The sequence below is a fragment of the Marmota marmota genome, unplaced genomic scaffold (assembly GCF_001458135.2).
Source record: "Marmota marmota marmota unplaced genomic scaffold, marMar, whole genome shotgun sequence".
NCBI classification, from domain to species: domain Eukaryota; kingdom Metazoa; phylum Chordata; class Mammalia; order Rodentia; family Sciuridae; genus Marmota; species Marmota marmota.
Window position 1 is genome coordinate 167,555 of NW_025999983.1, and position 16,479 is coordinate 184,033.

At 47.5% G+C, this 16,479-nt stretch overlaps 2 protein-coding genes and 1 long non-coding RNA gene across 10 annotated transcripts in view; 2 read left to right on the top strand and 1 right to left on the bottom strand.

Annotated features, from left to right (window-relative positions):
• The window catches only part of Fam120b (family with sequence similarity 120B), a 61,501-nt gene extending 49,798 nt beyond the window's left edge, over positions 1 to 11,703 (bottom strand). For 6 of the 8 annotated variants that reach the window (XM_048805756.1, XM_048805758.1, XM_048805757.1 and 3 more), the window contains exon 1: positions 11,305 to 11,443. The gene's annotated coding sequence lies outside the window, so the exon portion shown is untranslated. Of the gene's footprint in view, positions 1 to 4,117; positions 4,189 to 11,304; positions 11,444 to 11,569 lie in introns of those variants that run through there. The other 2 variants (XM_015498580.2, XM_015498579.2) reach the window with 2 other exon arrangements.
• Positions 11,704 to 11,917: 214 nt separating this feature from the next.
• Positions 11,918 to 13,604, top strand: LOC125617586. The gene is made up of 2 exons (XR_007348605.1): positions 11,918 to 12,060; positions 12,231 to 13,604. It is a non-coding gene; the product is annotated as an uncharacterized LOC125617586 (long non-coding RNA).
• Positions 13,605 to 16,066: 2,462 nt separating this feature from the next.
• The window catches only part of LOC107153149 (delta-like protein 1), a 3,767-nt gene continuing 3,354 nt past the window's right edge, over positions 16,067 to 16,479 (top strand). The window contains exon 1 of the mRNA XM_015498665.2: positions 16,067 to 16,151. Coding sequence (XP_015354151.1) covers positions 16,067 to 16,151 — 85 coding nt within the window. The remainder of the gene's footprint in view (positions 16,152 to 16,479) is intronic.

Genomic DNA, 16,479 nt, shown 5'->3' on the forward strand with positions numbered 1-16,479 from the left:
AGCTAGCACAATGTCTCATATAAGGGGCCCCAAATCTATTTGAAATAATAGATAAATGCAAGGGCAAATGTATAAAAAGAATAGAAATCCACAAGGATTTCTGAGACCCCACATGTATCCTAGGATAGAATGCGAAGAAATGCTATCCTCCAGCAGCCCAACACAGGGCTTGCAAAATCAACACCAATATCAATGCAGGAAGTTCTGAGGAGCTACAAGGAACTGCAGGCACAGTGGATCTGGAGGCTGCTGCTCCTAGGCCAAGCTGCACTTTCCTCTGACAGCGAAGCCTGTCTCAACTGCTGGGCTACTAAAACGTGAAGTGGAAGGAAAAAAGACAAATCCAGGAACTCCTTTACTCCTAACTTTCAACTTCTAAACATCTGTGGAAACTGACAGAGCAGCACACCTCAGCCTAGCCCCACCTGATGCTGACCTATGCCAAGGTTCCTCTAGGTCTCTTGGGCACATGAACAGTTCACGTGTGCCTGACCCCTGCACAAGGACAACTGTACTTGGCAGCCTAACCAAATTCCCACACTCACCTAAGTAAATGTCCAAGGAGTATTTACCACTAATAAGCAGCTTATTAGTATACACATATTCAAATTTGCTTCATTATTTAGCCATCTTTGCCACAAACTACCTGCTAACAGTTAAATTCTGACGTGGACATTTTTAGTTGAGAAGTTCAATTTCATTTAATTTTCTTTTAATAAATAAATAGAATCCAAATGTTTTCTGCTTTGTATTTTGTTTTATAAGCAGATTTTGTTTTTTTCTGGTATTGTAAAATTTGTTAAATATAAAAATGTGATTCAGTTTCCAACTGAATTTTGTAGCTTCTATCAAAGATAGCTCATATTAAGGTGACAAGGAACCATGAACTTATCCAGAGGTACAAACATTCACAGTTCTCGCCAATCTTACTGACCATCTCCAGAACACTCAAAACTGACTCAGTAAATTCTCACAATTCCTGCCTTGTTACATGATGTAGTAGGTTGGTGGTACTCCAGAGCCCTGCTAGGGCTGTGGATAAAGTATGAACCAGATGGTGGCTCCTGCAGGACAGAAGAAAATCTGGTGGCGTACACATGTCAAAATGTGACCAATGGGACACTTTAAATGTGTAATTTATTTCAAAAGCCCCGTGGCAGATGGGCCCCCTAGTCCCACTAGGCAGATGGGCCCCCTAGTCCCACACATCAGTTTTGTTCAGCCTCTTTTCTCAAGGACACATTGCAGTAAAGGTGTAGTTATGGGGGAGGAAATTGACAGTGTGTGCTAGGTGAAAATAACCACTTGCTTAAGGCCACAGATATTAACTAACAGGAATGGCAGCATCCAAGCCCACCAATCTCAAAAGCCTGTCTTCCTTTCCTTAGGCCTCACCTCTCCACTGACACAGATGCATCTGAAGGTGACCTGGTCACTGCACACCAGGAGGGCCTACAGTCTCCTACCCACAGGTTATTCCCAGTCATTCCCAGGGCCCTCCAAGGATAACAGTGACAAGAGGGTCTCTGGCTTTTCCCAACAGCCCTTTGCCTTTCCTTACCCAACTGCAGTTCTACAAATCTTTTTACAAGTGCAGGAAGCACTGTGAAAACGATGTCACTCAACACACACAAAAATGTGAGTATACCTACAAATAGTTATGCTGCCTTACTTATCCAGGATTCAGAATAAGGTCTGATATATAATCAAAAAATCCACAAGTTAAAGCTAAAACAAAATTTTCAGGAGAAACTCCTTCAGGCTCTTATAGGCTATGGACTATTTTTCTCCTCAGTTCTAACAACTGAACCCAAAGTAGCAAGTAGAGAAGAATACATGATGGAAAGGGCAACCTTAGGCAGGTATACTGACAGCAGTAAGAAGTTCTGACAGCTGACACAGGGAAACTAAAAGAAAAAAAAAAAAAAAAAAAAAAAAGAAAGAAAGAAAAGAATTAAAACAAAAACAAAAAAAGACCCCACTAAAAAAAAGCAGAGACCTAAAAACTCCAGGAAAGATCTGCATTTGCATCCCTGTTTATATCACAACATTAAAAAACTACATACAGTTCAATATTCATTTGAGACCACTGAGGAATGTTTGTCACACTAGGCAGAAAAAGAACATATCATAGAACAATTTCCATCCTAAATGTGTTATCTTGGTGCTTAATGAGCAAAAACCTAAATTGTCCCAAAATCTCTATTCAGGAAGTTGCTTCTCTGTTTCAAGTTGGCAATGGTTATACTGTAAATGACTTTGTAATAATTTGCAAGAATCTGTAGTGAGTTAAATTTGGGTTCCTAATGCAACAGTATTAATACTGACCACTTTTACAGAACCTGGCATACATATGCAGATGTGTGCAAGCAGATACACTAAAGGATATAATGTGGCAGACTTTATATTAAAAGTACTAAGGGGTTGTGGCACAGTGGTAGAGTGCTTGCCTAGCACGTGTTAGGCACTGGGTTGGATCCTCAGCATCACATAAAAATAAACAAAATAAAGATATTGTGTCCATCTACAACTAATAAATATATTTTAAAAAAGTTCTATAATAAAATTGACTTACAGTCTTTCTCACTGAGCAATACTATGTCAATCAATGGTGCTCAGGAGCTGGCTTTTTTTGGCTAACAAATGCACAGATTCACTTTATGAATGAAGACAAATCTACGTACTCACTAATAACTTGTAAAAAATAATAATCTACCTCCTAAATCTGGTAGACTCTAAACTACTAAAAACTCCTCTAGAAATACTTTAAGCATTATTGTTTATTTTAATAACTTAAACTTTAAAATCCCTTAAGATTTTCCAATAAAATACCTTACAAAGAAACATGTCCAAAAGCAAACTAAAATACAATTATTTGTTTATTATTATACTCTATAAAAATAACTGATCACATTAGGATTGCCCTGTTTTCAAAGTAATAAAATAAAGGTTGCAATAAATTCCTCTGAATGAATTCCCAGTGTACAACTCTAGTTTCTATGGAGTGCTTTCATGACTTCAGCTAAGTAGATTCCTATGCATTTCACCATCAACCTCTCAAGGAGGTAGCAACTCTGTAGGGAAATGAATCTAACAATACCTGCACTTACACTTGCAAGGCAAGAGTTATAAGGTCCTGCCCAACGAACTGAGTTAGCTCATGCTTAACCCCCTTCGTCCATATGAGCACCCCTAGAAGATGAAGGAGCACGAGTTAGGGAGGGGAAGGTCGGATGGACAAGAGGGTAAATCTCAAGGCAGCAGAATATGACAAACGGCAAGTTGTATAGGGAATGAAATATACAACTTGGGGTTCTTCTTTGTAAAAAACAAAATACAAATTATAAACACAGGATAGCAGAGTTCCCAGGGCCTTGGAAGCAACCCATGCAATTGAGGGACATGAAAGACTGAACTTCATTAGTTTCAAGTAAATCTGCCTTATAAATGATACCCAGATTCCAATTCAGGAATAGGGTAGAATCTTGGATTGCTATAAAACCACAAGGGACCTCAGATGTCACCTACTGTATTCCTTTCCGTGGGCCAAAGGTTTGAAAGACTAGGTGGTGAGCGATTTTAAAAACTGGTAGGCAAGGAGGCCTAGAAGAGCAGTGAATGACCTGACACTGCTGTGCTGGTGGCGCTTCTTCCCAAGAGCTCAACCGGCTAAAAAGCACAGCTATAGCTTCTAAACTAAAGGAACGGCTGGGTCAGGGGAACCCAATGGCGATGGCGGGAGATGCGGGAAAGGATGAGAAAATAAAAAATCAGAGAATGCATGAAGGCCGCGAGAGAGGCAAAGGGACCAAAAGCAAGTCCCAGGACCGGACGGTCAGAGATCATGCACAGAGTTGGCGTCAAAAAGGAAAGGCTCTGCACACCGCGGCCGACTGGCCCCCACCTCGCCCTCCCGGCCTCCGCGTCCCCCTCCCCCCGGCCTCCTGGCTGTGCACGCCCAGCACCCGCGCGAGCCTCCGCCACCGCCCCCGACCATCCCGGCCGCCACCCGGGCCGCCGCAGAGGGCCCCTCGTCCGCACCTCCGCCATCCCTCCGGACCCTCGCCACCACCCCGGCGGCCCACAGGCCACTGTCAGGTCCCTAGGCCTGCCCTACCTAGAGACGCGAAGAACAACCGCCAACACACCCACCCCACCCTCCGCCCCGCCGCCTCTGCTTCACTTCCGTTTCCGCCCAAGTGCTTCCGCCCGGCCGTGGAAGCGGGGCGGGGCATGGACGGCCCGCACGAAATGCAGGGTGCATGGTGCGCAGGCGCAGGGGGAGGCCGCAGCGCGAGATGCGCATGTGTATGAGCGGGGGCGGGCGCGAGGTGTGTGTACGGGAGCCTTTGGCGCGGAAGGGGAAGGACGCCTCGGCCTGTTGCCCCGGCAACCATACGACTTCCGGCCTCACTTCCTCAGGCGATTAGCGGACTTCGCCATTTTTCCTTTTCTGCCCTGCAGATAGAGCGTCCTGCGGGATGGAGTGCCAGTTTGTTCTTCGTAGGCCTAGGTCTCATTGCGAGTGTCCGGAAGCCAACTTCCACGTCCCGCAGCTCGGATCCTGCGACGGTAGCGGGCCCTGGCCCGCCGCTGCACCATGCTGATCCGGGCGAGGACTCCACGCTGGCGCTTTGGAGGACGGCGCGGCCGCTGTGCCTGGTCACTGCGTCGGGTAGAGGGTGGGGGCCGCGCTCCCCCGGAACGACCCCTAGTTTCTATTCCACTCTTTTCTCTACAATCAGGAGAACGTTTGGGCATCTACATGTATGACAGGACCTTGGAAACAATGTAATTCATTTTTTAACTTATTGACACATTCCAATAATAATAGGCCAAAAGAGGATGTGTATCCGACTTCCTGGACGCATACTGTGTCCTAGTAAGTCTGCTCTAAACCCTGGTGAGCTAATGAGGCTTCTGCCAGGGGAGTAAGATGTTTAGGTATCATTCTGGGATACACATTTTGTGATTTCCTTCAGAATCTCTGGCAAAGCACTTGATAGAGAACTCAAAATATAATGCCAAATTGAGGTGACACCACAGAAGCACTGAAAGATTTGTGAAGGAATCTTTCCAGCCAAGAGGCTGAGGCTTCATACTAATTTTTTTCTTCCAAGTAAAATCAACAAACAGTGCGTAGCACCCGTTGCAGACTGAGGATGGTGGCATTCCATCACAAAAGCAGGTGAAACAGCATCCAGTCTTAAGGAGTACAGATTGTGGTAGGAGACACAAACTGATGGGTGAAATGTTAGAAAACAGGTGAGACATATAGCAAGGGCCATCATGTTATGTTGAAATCTAATTTCCACAGTGATGGCATTTGGAGGTGAGGCTTTGGGAGATGATTGGGTCATGAGGGTGTAGCCTTGGAGAATAAGAGTAGGGCTCTCTCACCTTCTTTCTTCCAGGTGAAGACACAAGGAGAAGACAATCTGCAATCCAGATGGGGGCCCTCAGAGAGCCAGCCATTCTAGTTTCAGTCACCAGTCCCAGGACTGTGAGAAACCTGTTATTTCTAAACCACCCCCTCTACAGTACTTTGCATTAGCAGCCTCAGTGGACCAGGAGGGAATGAGAAACACCACAAGGAGATAGTAAAAGAATAAGTGGGTTAGGAATGACCTAAGGCAGAAGGTGCAAACCTAGGAGAGAAGGGTAAAAACCAAGTGCTATGGCCCAGCAACCAGGAAAACCATCCTCCCAAGAAACAGGAGGCTCATTCAGCAGTGGCAGGGTGTCAGGGATGACCAGAAGGCAAGGCCCACTATATTATAATTCTCAGGTACCACATAGAGTAGAACATTGCCTTACTCCTGAATGTACATAAATAACAAGGATCAACAATCACTGGAGGAAGAGAAAAATCTAAAAGTAATCAAAAAAAAAATGCAAGGGGAGAAATGTTATAAAATGCTTTATAGTTGGCAGTCTCTGAAGATAATATTACAAATGAAAGAGAAGTCCACCTAGAGAACAAGAAAGACCTCCCCAAAATTAAAGAAGCAGTGAATTAATAGAAGACAGATTCAACAACACTCTTAGATGATAGAGAAAGAGCACAAGAAGATTAGAAGATAAACTCAAGGGGTCTAACATGAAAAATAGGAATTACATGAAAGGAGAATAGAGAAAATTATGAGAAGGAGATGAAGAAATGACGCAAGAAAACTTTCCAGATCTTGAAGACATTTTCTCATGGAAAGGAACCACCAAGGACCCAGCACAAAACTTACTTTGAAAGGATCCACACCAAGGTATATCATTACAAAATTTCAAAACATCAGAGAGAAAATTTATTAAAGCTTCTGGAAGGGGAAATAAAAAAGCTCACATTTAAGGCATACAAAATTACAATGGCATGGAAATTCTTTATAGAATCCCACTATAGTGCATACCTCTAATCCCAGCTATTTAGGAGGATGAGGATGAGGCATGAGGCTGGTCAAGTTCCAGACCAGCCTGGGCAACTTAGAAAGACCCTGTCTCAAAAAACAAAAAGGTCTGGGGATGTAGTTCAGTGATAAAAGGCCCCTGGGTTCAATCCCCAGTAGCAAATAAATAAAGAAAAAAATCCCAGAAAGCCAAACTATGCTAGACCATTAACTTTAAGATTCCGAAGAAAATAATCCATTAAAATCTTAAATTCTCAGCAGAATAAAGATTAAAGTATGCAAGCGCAAAAACGTTGTCTGTCAAATACCATAACTCAGAAAGCTGGTGGAGGATATTCTCCAAAATTAATAAGTCAAGAAGAAGAGTATTAAGGGCCTATAAAACAGAAGAGAAGGGGAAACCCAGGACAAAAGCTTGGAGAGTGTAGGCCTCCAGAAGAAACATCTGCAGCAAAGATGAAGCTGTGAAGCACCTCATGTGCTTGAGGTTTAAACAAGATCTTCAGAGTTTGGTGATGATCAGTAAAAGCCACACAAGAGAGCTGATGAGCAAAAATCCAGGCAAAAACTGAAACCAGCAAAAGTGGAGATGTAACTGCAGCCTGTGCCTCAGCTGTGCATGATCATCACGTGATAAGGTAGATACCGAATGGTGCATTAATGGACAAAGTACGGCCACAGCCATTTTTAAGAAAGAGGGTGACCCTAACTCTGTGTAGTCTTGGGTTTTCATTCAGGAAGTGAGGGTGCTAGAGCTAGGATCCAGAGTCCACACATTGGAAATAAAGGCCTTATAAGAAAGATCTTTTCAAAATCAGAGTAAATTCCAAGTAAGTAGCTAAGAGATAAATGTGGTGGAAGGAATTGGGAATGGGAATGTGTAGTGTGGGCAAAGACTATTTTTGTCACAAATTAAGCAGCACTATTTGAATTTTTAGATGAGTATATTTGTTAAAGGAAAATTTTAAGTTTTAACAAGTACAAATGGCACAATTAATCTGTCCACATTCTAAATTGTGATTATTAGCGTATATTACAGTGAAGGAGAGGAAAACTCAAACACTACCTCAAGGTCTCTTTCCTGGGAGACTAGAAGAAAAGTTGTACATAGAAATCAATGTGTGTGGGGGGGACTAAACCCCTCTTCCTTCGTCTCTTGCTTCACATCATAGACATGCTTTCTATGCCTTAGTATATACACCCAATCTGCTCGTTAGGGAGAGAATCTAAAAATAGGGAATTGAAGGTTTATATAAATAAAAGAAAAAAATAGAAAAGAAAGAGGAAGAAAAAAAGCCAGGACTGAATGGGGACTAAGGGAGGGTAAAAAGTTGAAGAAAAAGATGAGAGAAATGTGGAAAAATGAAATGGTAGGGTAACAAGTTGATCCTCTCAGTATACCTATTTATTAGTGATAGTTTCATTTAGATGCTGAACTGAATTTCTTTGAATGCAACAACCACATATGCCCAATATTTATTTGGCTAACAGTTCATCTAAATGGGAAAGAAGAAATGCCACAACTGAAAATATGTTTGGTGCACATTACATGTTACCGGAGTATTTCATTGCTGATAAGAGTGGCATCTAGGAGGAAAGTGGCCATCGCTCTGTGTAAGACTTCAGAACCTTGGCAGATCTCCCAGAGTTCGGAATGGAGCTAACAGCACAGACAGCAGAGGGAGGGGCTTGGCCCTGGTGGAGCCACTCAGTCACCCACACTTAGAGCCCTTCCTTCTGATCTCATGAAATATTCTCCTTGTGAGAATCAGGGTTTTCTGTTACTTGGAGCCAAAAGTATCTTACCTGTTGCAGTTTCCACCCAAGAAAGAGCAATTCCTATAGAAGTTGTCCGTAACTGTAAACAACTAGGAAATTGGACAGAAGTGTGGAATTATTGTTTTCAGATGATAGAAAATAGGAAGTAAAGATGGTGATTCCTGACCAGAAGAAAGCACAAGTGAGTCTAATGGCTGCCCTAATTTCTGCCTAGAGCAACAGAGAAAATTAACAAAAAAGGAAGGTCTGTTCTTTGACAACACACACACACACAAAATGGCTGCACTGATCATGATATTGAGGATATTGAGAAAGTGCAGGACCTATTCCTTCAGATGTCACCACAGTAGAGTAGGCTATCTGAATAACTTCAGATGAAAACAGGTTTCCTAGAACCATGCAAATCACCAGGCCTGAACAAAGAAGAAATAGAAAAACTGAGCAATCCCTGTATCGATTAAAGAAATTGAATTTGTAAGTAAAAAACTTCTCACAAAGAGAATCTCAGTTATTGATGCCCCCTTGGTGAATCCCTCATCCTTTTAAGGAAGATTCTTAATCTTGCACAAACCTTTTCAAGAAATGGAAAGGCAGAAGAGCCACCTCCAAGACATTTTATCATTTGTATTGTGGCAGACCACAGGTCCGATCTCACATTGGTCTCAAGCCCTGTGTGATCAGTAAGGTAAAACCAAAGAGGAGCCAAAGGAGCCATTCTTCCTGCCATGTCTGACCATACCCCTTGCTCTGAGTCATTTGTGGCTTCCCATTTGCCTGGACATGGCTGTTACTGAAGCCAGATTTAAAATTAGGTCGTCAGTGTAGTTAGGTAAATCGGGTCTAATATCCAGTGACATCTAAAATGGAGGCCATGCTGACCATGATTCCGGGAAACACAGGACAACTCATGGAAAGTTAATGAAGTCCCAGAAAGGCCCTAGGCCAAAGTCCACCCCAAAGAAATGTTAATGGAACCCAGGAAACAGCCCCCAACAGATTTGGAGGTAGCCCATCCCTGAGAGGTGATAAGCCCATCCCAAAAAAAGTGATAATTAAGTCCTTCCTGCCCAGATTACTTGTTTGGCCCACCTGTGTCCCAACCCTTCCCCCTTGCATTCCATCACCAAACCTATAAAAAGGGGAACACATTTGCCTGCCAACAGATTCCACCTCTTGGGTCCCCTTCTTCCTCCGGGAGAAGTCTTTTCTGCTGTCCTTTAATAAACTTGTAATTTCTACTCTGACCTTGCCTCGGCATGCTTCTCTGGTGCTATTCTTCAACATCGGGGAAGCAAGGACCAACAGCGGTAACACTACCTCCAGTGGCCTGACTTCATGTGGCTCTGACAAGTAAGGGAGGACCTGGCCTGCTGGCAGTTGACGGGGTGGTTCCTACCAACACACCCTGAGCCTGGAACCACCTCAGACACTTCACCAGCAGGAACAGCCCCAGCCACCACATCACAGTGTGTGGCTATTCCTGACAGACTCGCAAGGGTTCCTACTGCCTAGCAGTGCTTCAGTGCCTCCTGAAAGCACATGCAGCCCTGTGTCATTAGAATGGCTGATGAGCATGCCCAAGCCCATGTTCCTCAAAAGAAGAGAGAACATATTGCTCTTTGAAAACAAATGTTGAGGGTGACCCAGTGCTGCCCCTAGTTTCCTGATGGAAGCAGTGGAGGGAGGGGTAGGAACTTAAGACAGCAGGAAGGAAGTGGAAGTGTGAGGAATGCAAGGTCAGTAAGTCTGTTTTACATTCGGAGATTAAAGAAATGTGTTGACTTGAGGTGAAAGAAGGTGCCTAAATGTGTCCCCTGCTTTTCCTCTCCAGTACTCAAGATGTTTATTGGGGTCCCTTTCTCCCAGCCCATTTACTGGAGCAGGGCTTTGCAAAGCTGGTCTCCTAGCAGCCAATGCAGAAGGCCCATTCATATGACAATGGATGGAAAGGAAAGAAAGAGCTTGGTTTGTTTAAACTGCCTCTGTCTTCATTCACAGCCTGATGTCCATGTACATTGTGACGTCCACAATGGCACTAAAGGACTCATTGTGGCTGAAAACAAATCAAAATAGAATAAGGGATGCTAAGATAAAAGAGTCCTGCAACAAAATTGCTAAAAAAAATCTAAGTCTTACATCTGAGATTTATGTTACCTTTTGGCTGTGTGGCCTATTGACCAGTGTTTATAATAACCACGAGAGTTTAATAAACAAAAAGATAAATGGGAACTTTATATACATTTTTAAAGGAACTCACACAGAAAGGGTGAGTATGCTGGGTTGCTTTGGAAGCTGTTCAATAATTATTGTTCTTTGTTTGCACAACATTTGGGGAGCCACACTCCACACTTGGTGTTTATTTTCCTTCTGATAAACACGCCCTGGCTATGCCCATGTGGCAGGCAGCACCCCATACAGTGCCCCCACCCACTACTCACCCCCTCCTGGCCTGATCCAGCCTTGGATGTTGCAGTGACCCAGCCCAATTCAGGCAACAGGTGGAAAGTTGAATAACTTCACACGTTTTTCGGTAGAGGGGGTGGGCGGGAGGCGAGGCTTTGGGGAGCCGATTTAAGGATTAGATCAGATGTTATTGCTAGTGAAAAATTAAACAGCCCGTGCTCCGGGGAGTACAGATTAATATATTTAGTGACTCTCTGCACACAAAGGCCGCTCATTGTAGCCACGTTTGAATGCCTGTGAATAGGACGGAACATATGCAGCCTGTCACCGCAGGTGCCCACATCTGTTCTTCCCCGGGCAGATGCTCACAGAAAAGGGGAGGTGGGGGAGGCCAGGGAAGGACAGCGCACTGGAAAGCGTCCACGGTCGCCTTGTCAGGGCTCTTCCATAGTGGCCTTGGGCGATGGCCTGCCTAGTGAGGACACTCCTGGGGAGGCCGGGAGGAAACTGAAACGCATGTGTGGGACCATCCCTGCCTGGGGAGTGACCCAGAGGAATCCCAGGGGCCCAGTTAGGCCCTTTGGCGCAGGCCACCTTTCGGGGTTTTTAGGTCCTCTGTGAGCCTGGGCTTTAACCACCACCCCAACAGCGTGAGAGATTGATGGGACCCCCTGGGAATGGGGACGACAGGTGCCCACGACCTCCCCAGGGTAGGGGCACATACCGGGGGAGCGTAGGGCTTCGCTCCTACGACCCTCTCAACGCCTTTTCCTTTCTCGGCGTCGTCTTTTTACATAGTCACAGGCTTGCCATTTCCAGGTGTGAGGCCTCGACCCCTGATGGAGTAGTGAAAGGGGCTGCCACGCGTCCCAGATGCCCAGGCCGAGGCCTGACCATGCTGGCCAGGGCGAGAAGCCCACCCGCGGGGGCGGCCGCAGCACTCGTGGAGTCTGCCCCTCTGGGGCGCAAGGTTTGCGCGGAGAGCTCACCCAGGGCGCCAGACTGTCGGCGCTTGCCACCCCGACGTCTCACAGCCGGCCCTACCCGGCTGCATCAGCGAGGTAGGGCGAGGGCCGGGGAGCGGCCTGGTAGAACGGTCCTGACTTGGGCTTTAGGCGCTCGGAGGCCCCGAAACTCGCGCGTGCGCAGCCCCTTCGGTGGCCAGGGATGACCAAGGCTTGAGCCCCAGCTTCCGCACTGGCGCCCTCCCAGCACCCGCCCGGCGCCTCCGCCTCCTTCAGGAAGCCCTCGGGGCGTCGGCTCCCGTCGCGAGGCTCCGGGTCCGGCCCGTACCAAACCGAAAGCAGCCTCTCCCGGGCCATAGGAGCCACCCGACGCCCCCACCCCCATCCCGTTCGGCTCGGCACACTCGGTGACAGAGTTCGCTGGGGCAGTGCAGCCTCGCGCGGGAGGCTGCGCGCAGCTGCCGCGGTAATCTGATCCCAGGACAAAGGCGCGCCCGCCGGTGCCGCGGCCGCAGGTAAACACACGCTTTGTCATGGAGATGAGCGCAGGACAGCCCGGAGCAGATGACCCGCGGTTCGGAGGAAGGAGCGGCGGGCGGGGCCTGGAGGGGCAGCGAGCCGGGGCGATCTGTCATCTGCGCCGGGGCCGCCAGCTGAGCCACGCGACTCGCCCTTTCTCATGCAGATCAGCACATGCCTTTGCAACTTCCGCGGACCTGCAGCCCCCACTCGCGGTCCGTGCATGCAGAGTGGGAGTCTCCGGCGCACAGTGTGCTCAGTCTACCGACCTGTACGAAAACCAAACCATCCAGTGGATTGGGCATTCCTTCTTTTTCACAATACAGCCGCCTCTCCCATTAAAAAATAAAAATAAAAATAAATAATAAAAAAAGTCGTGACATGCCGTGACCCCACCGCACAGGGGAAGTTGGCGGTTGATCCACTCTGGAGGCCGCCACCGAACCCCTCCAAACGCGGCCACTCGAGGCCAGCCTCACCTGCACCTGAGGATCAACGCGAGCAAAGTCTCCAGTCTAAATAGACCGGGAGCCCAGTTAGGCTGGGATGAGTGGATGCCCAGGTTAGAAGGCGAGGGCCAGACAGAACTGCAGTCAGGTGTAAACATAGGTTATACATACAGGTGGGTGTGGCAGTTAAAGGAGACGCTAGAAGTGTGTCCAAAGACACCTAAGGATGAGGAGTTGGGCACTACCAGAGCGGCTGTGTGGGCGAGAGGTTTGCCACCAGGCCCTCTGGCTACCAGTGTCTCAAGCATGCAGCGGGAGTCCTCCGCTATTTTAACTGCTTTGAGATTCCACAACTGTGGCTGAGAGAGAATGGGCAGAAGGGGTGTCGGTGAGATGTGACACTAATGCTAATTAATAAACAGGCTTTCCTCCCCCCCCCTCCTCCTCCTTCTCCTTTTCTTCCTCTTCCTCTTCTTTCTTCTTCAGGCAAGATGGAATGTTTGATCAACACCAGATTTGCTGCCTGGAAGTTTTTTTTTTTTTTTTATCTTGTTGTTTTGAACAAGGACCCTGATTCTTCTTGGGAATAAGAGAACCTCTCTGTTGGGTATACAGCATTCACTTGGTCTGAGAAAACACAAACCCCACTCAAGTCTCCAGACTTGTTTACACAGAACACTGAACCTGCACTAGGTGGAATCTAAGCTTGTTTGGGATGTTCCTTGCAATCTGCCCAGACCCTGGGCACATACTTTGGGAGTTAAGCCTTTCTTGGGTGAAGGGGACTGGAATTGGGTGATCACAGTTTTAGGTCACACACTGCTGAGAATGGACATACCTACTTGGATAAAATGATGAACAGGAACTTTTATTCCCCGGTGAAGAAAATAATCTCTATGGAACAGAGAACTGAGGTGTGTTGTGACCATGGTTCTGACTGGCACCCAATCCAGCCTCCCCTCCACACTGGAGTTATTCAGACCACAGGACCCCCACCAGGCAGCAGAGTCCCCGCCCCCCGCCCCTGTGTCTGATGTAAGCCCTAATGAGCCTCACTTTGTACAGTAAATTTGCTGAGACATCAAAAAGTATTTAAAAGGAAGTTTTCTGCATTCTCCTAACGAGCAAGGTGAGGATTTATGGTGGATGGGGGGGAGGGAATCTGGTGGCAAGGGCTGACACTGCGGCAAGTCTATTTAACACACTCGAGCTTAAGCTCCCTCCTGCATTTGGGGGGTTCAGAGTACTTCGTTGTGGGAGTACAGAGACATGCAGCTAGGGAGTGAAAAAACGCCATTTGGTTTGCAGCAGATGGCTGGCTAGGGGGCTGATGGCGTCTAAAGGCGTGTCATCCCCCTCCAGCTCGAATCCCTAAGGGCTCCCCTTGTCTTCCCAATCAATGAAAATTAAAGTGCAAAGAAAGGATGAATAGTTGGACCTCGAGTCTCTCCTTTGTTCACCCCAGCTACTGGTGCGCAGGAGTTAAACTACAACAGGCTCCTATAGAAACGCTGAAGTTAAACAGTCTCCCCGTTAGCTAGCTCAGCCTTTAAAAGAGAGGGGAAGAGGAACCAATTTGGGTTGCAGGACAGAAAAAAAGGTAGAGAAGAAAAAGGGGTGAAGGAGGAAGAAAAAGAGTAAGAGGAGGAAAAAGAAGAGGAAAAGAGAAAGAAAAGGGAGAAGAAGAGCAGGAGGAGGAGGGAGGAGAAGAAAAGGGCTTTCTGCTTGATTTCCTCAATACAGAATCGCGTGGCATAAATTAAGTTGGGAAAGAATGAACGCTTTGGGCAGGATTCTGATGGATTTTACGATGCCTTTCAGTTCCGCTTTGCCGCTGTAATCGAGAAATCTGTGCTATGTCAATTTAACAAATACTTGATACTAAGGGGGGTTTGTTAAAGATTTGGGGCAAGTCTTTTCTCTCTCAAGGTTTAAGCCCTTGCGCGTGGAACTTTTTATTTCCAGTTTTCTAAACAGGCATTCAAATGAGACTGTTTTCCATTTCCATTTTCTAATTAAAAGGTTCCTGATATTTCATTTCTTCCTGAGATCTGTGCTCAGTCTTCCAAGCATCCAGGATTCTGCATTCTGATCTCAAATTCCTTTCTTGGTTTGCATCTCCCCTGCTCTGGGAATTCTCTCACCTACCTACCCCCTCATCCCCCAGCATAGGGAACAGCTTCTGAGCCCCAGGGATCAGAGATCTCTCTGTTTCTGAGGAAACATCAACCTAGTCAAAAAGGGATGCTGACACTAGGTGGCAAAATTAAATTAGTATTCAAGCTGGCCCAGTCTTGTGATGATGTAGCAAGTCCCTACAGAGTTTGCAGAGGACAGGGACACTGGGTTTGCCTCTGTCCTGGGGATGGCAATATCTTTTGAAGCTTCCATTTGTTCTACATCACACAGTAGGAGATTCTTAGTGGGGCCCAAGCCTGCCTTTCTCACCTCAGCCTTAAATACCCTGTGCACATGGTGTTTGGTTAACTCTGGTTTTCTATGAGGCAGAGTTGGAAAGTATAAAGTGAAATCTCTTGTTTATCCTGAAATTTTACAGGTACTTGGGAAACAAGGTAGCCAGGACAGGCTGGGTGACTTGAAATGAATGATTCCAGCTGCCTGACAGCCAGAGGAACAAACTGTTCAGTCCTGTTGCCAGTGGCTTTGCTGGGTTTTGGAGGACTCCCTTTCTGTATTTTTGTGATGTATATGAGGACCTGGATGACAGTGAAACTGCCAGGACAGTGCAGGTCCTCACCATGGGGCTGTAACACCTACAACAAGAGACTGCCAGGCCCACTCTGGTGGTTGCCGTACAATCAGAGGGACAGTCACTCCAGCACTTCTCTAAGAAGGAGCAGTCAGGGAGAAAGAGTGGCAACGTGCCTGCCGAGCACAAAACCAGAAGAGTCTCCAAAGAAGAAGTCTATGCCTCCACTTACTCCTGCTTGGCTCCTGTAAGTAGGAGAGTAGTTTAGGTGATTCATTGTGATACGTGTGTTCTCGGCCCTCCCAATAAACTCATTTCCCTCAAAAAAAAAAAAAAAAAGGAAAGAAAAGAAAAAGAAAACAAAAGTTCTAGTGTCTGATGGACGTGTAAAAACCTAATAAGGTGACGGTTGTGTAAAGGTTGTGGGCTGGGGGGCCGGGCTGGAGGGGCCTTTGGAACATGTGCCGGACATTGTTGCAGAGGCCGTGGCGCGCGCGGAGGGGAGCTCTTTCTCTCGTATTGTGCAGGGAGCAGGTGCTGTCTGCATTACCATACAGCTGAGCGCACAAAGAGCCACTGATTCAGCTTCGCACAATAACAGACTGCCTTAATGACAGCCACGCGAACGACACACACCAAACTCACTTTTACCAAGCGGAGGGAGGCTAAGGGGGGAATACCCAGGAAAGAGGGGCCCAAGATCCAGGGAAGGTGGTGGCGCCCGAAAATCGACCGGGGGAGGATGTGTGTGCACTGGGGAGAGGGTAGTTTAAGGCTTCGGGTTCTCCGGGCTCCAGGGACGAGTGGCCGGGATAGGGACCCTCATCCCAGTTGTAGCGGACCATGCCCGGACTCCAGGGGGCGGGGACGCCCGAGTCTCCGGGGGCGCCCCGGCCGTGCGCGCCGGATCTACGTTTCCCGAGGCGCAGTATCCATCTCCGCCGGGAGGTGTATCGGTGTCTGACCTCCCAAACTTCCCGAAACTGACGCCGGGCTCCCGCCACCCTTGGCCCCCAGCTCCGCCCGCCCCTTTCCTACAGTGCCCCCTCCCCTGCCCCCGCCCCGCCCCGCCCTGAAGACTCCTCCTTTGGAAGCGCCAGCCGCGAAGGAAGGGCGACCGACCGAGAACGCTGGACTCCAGCCTCATTCCACGCGCCCTCGGAGCCCCCTTGGCGCAACGGGCCGAAGAGGCCAGGCGGCGGGCGCCGCGGCGCAGAGCGTTCCTGAGGCGGTGGCCGGCGCGCTAGGAGGGCGGT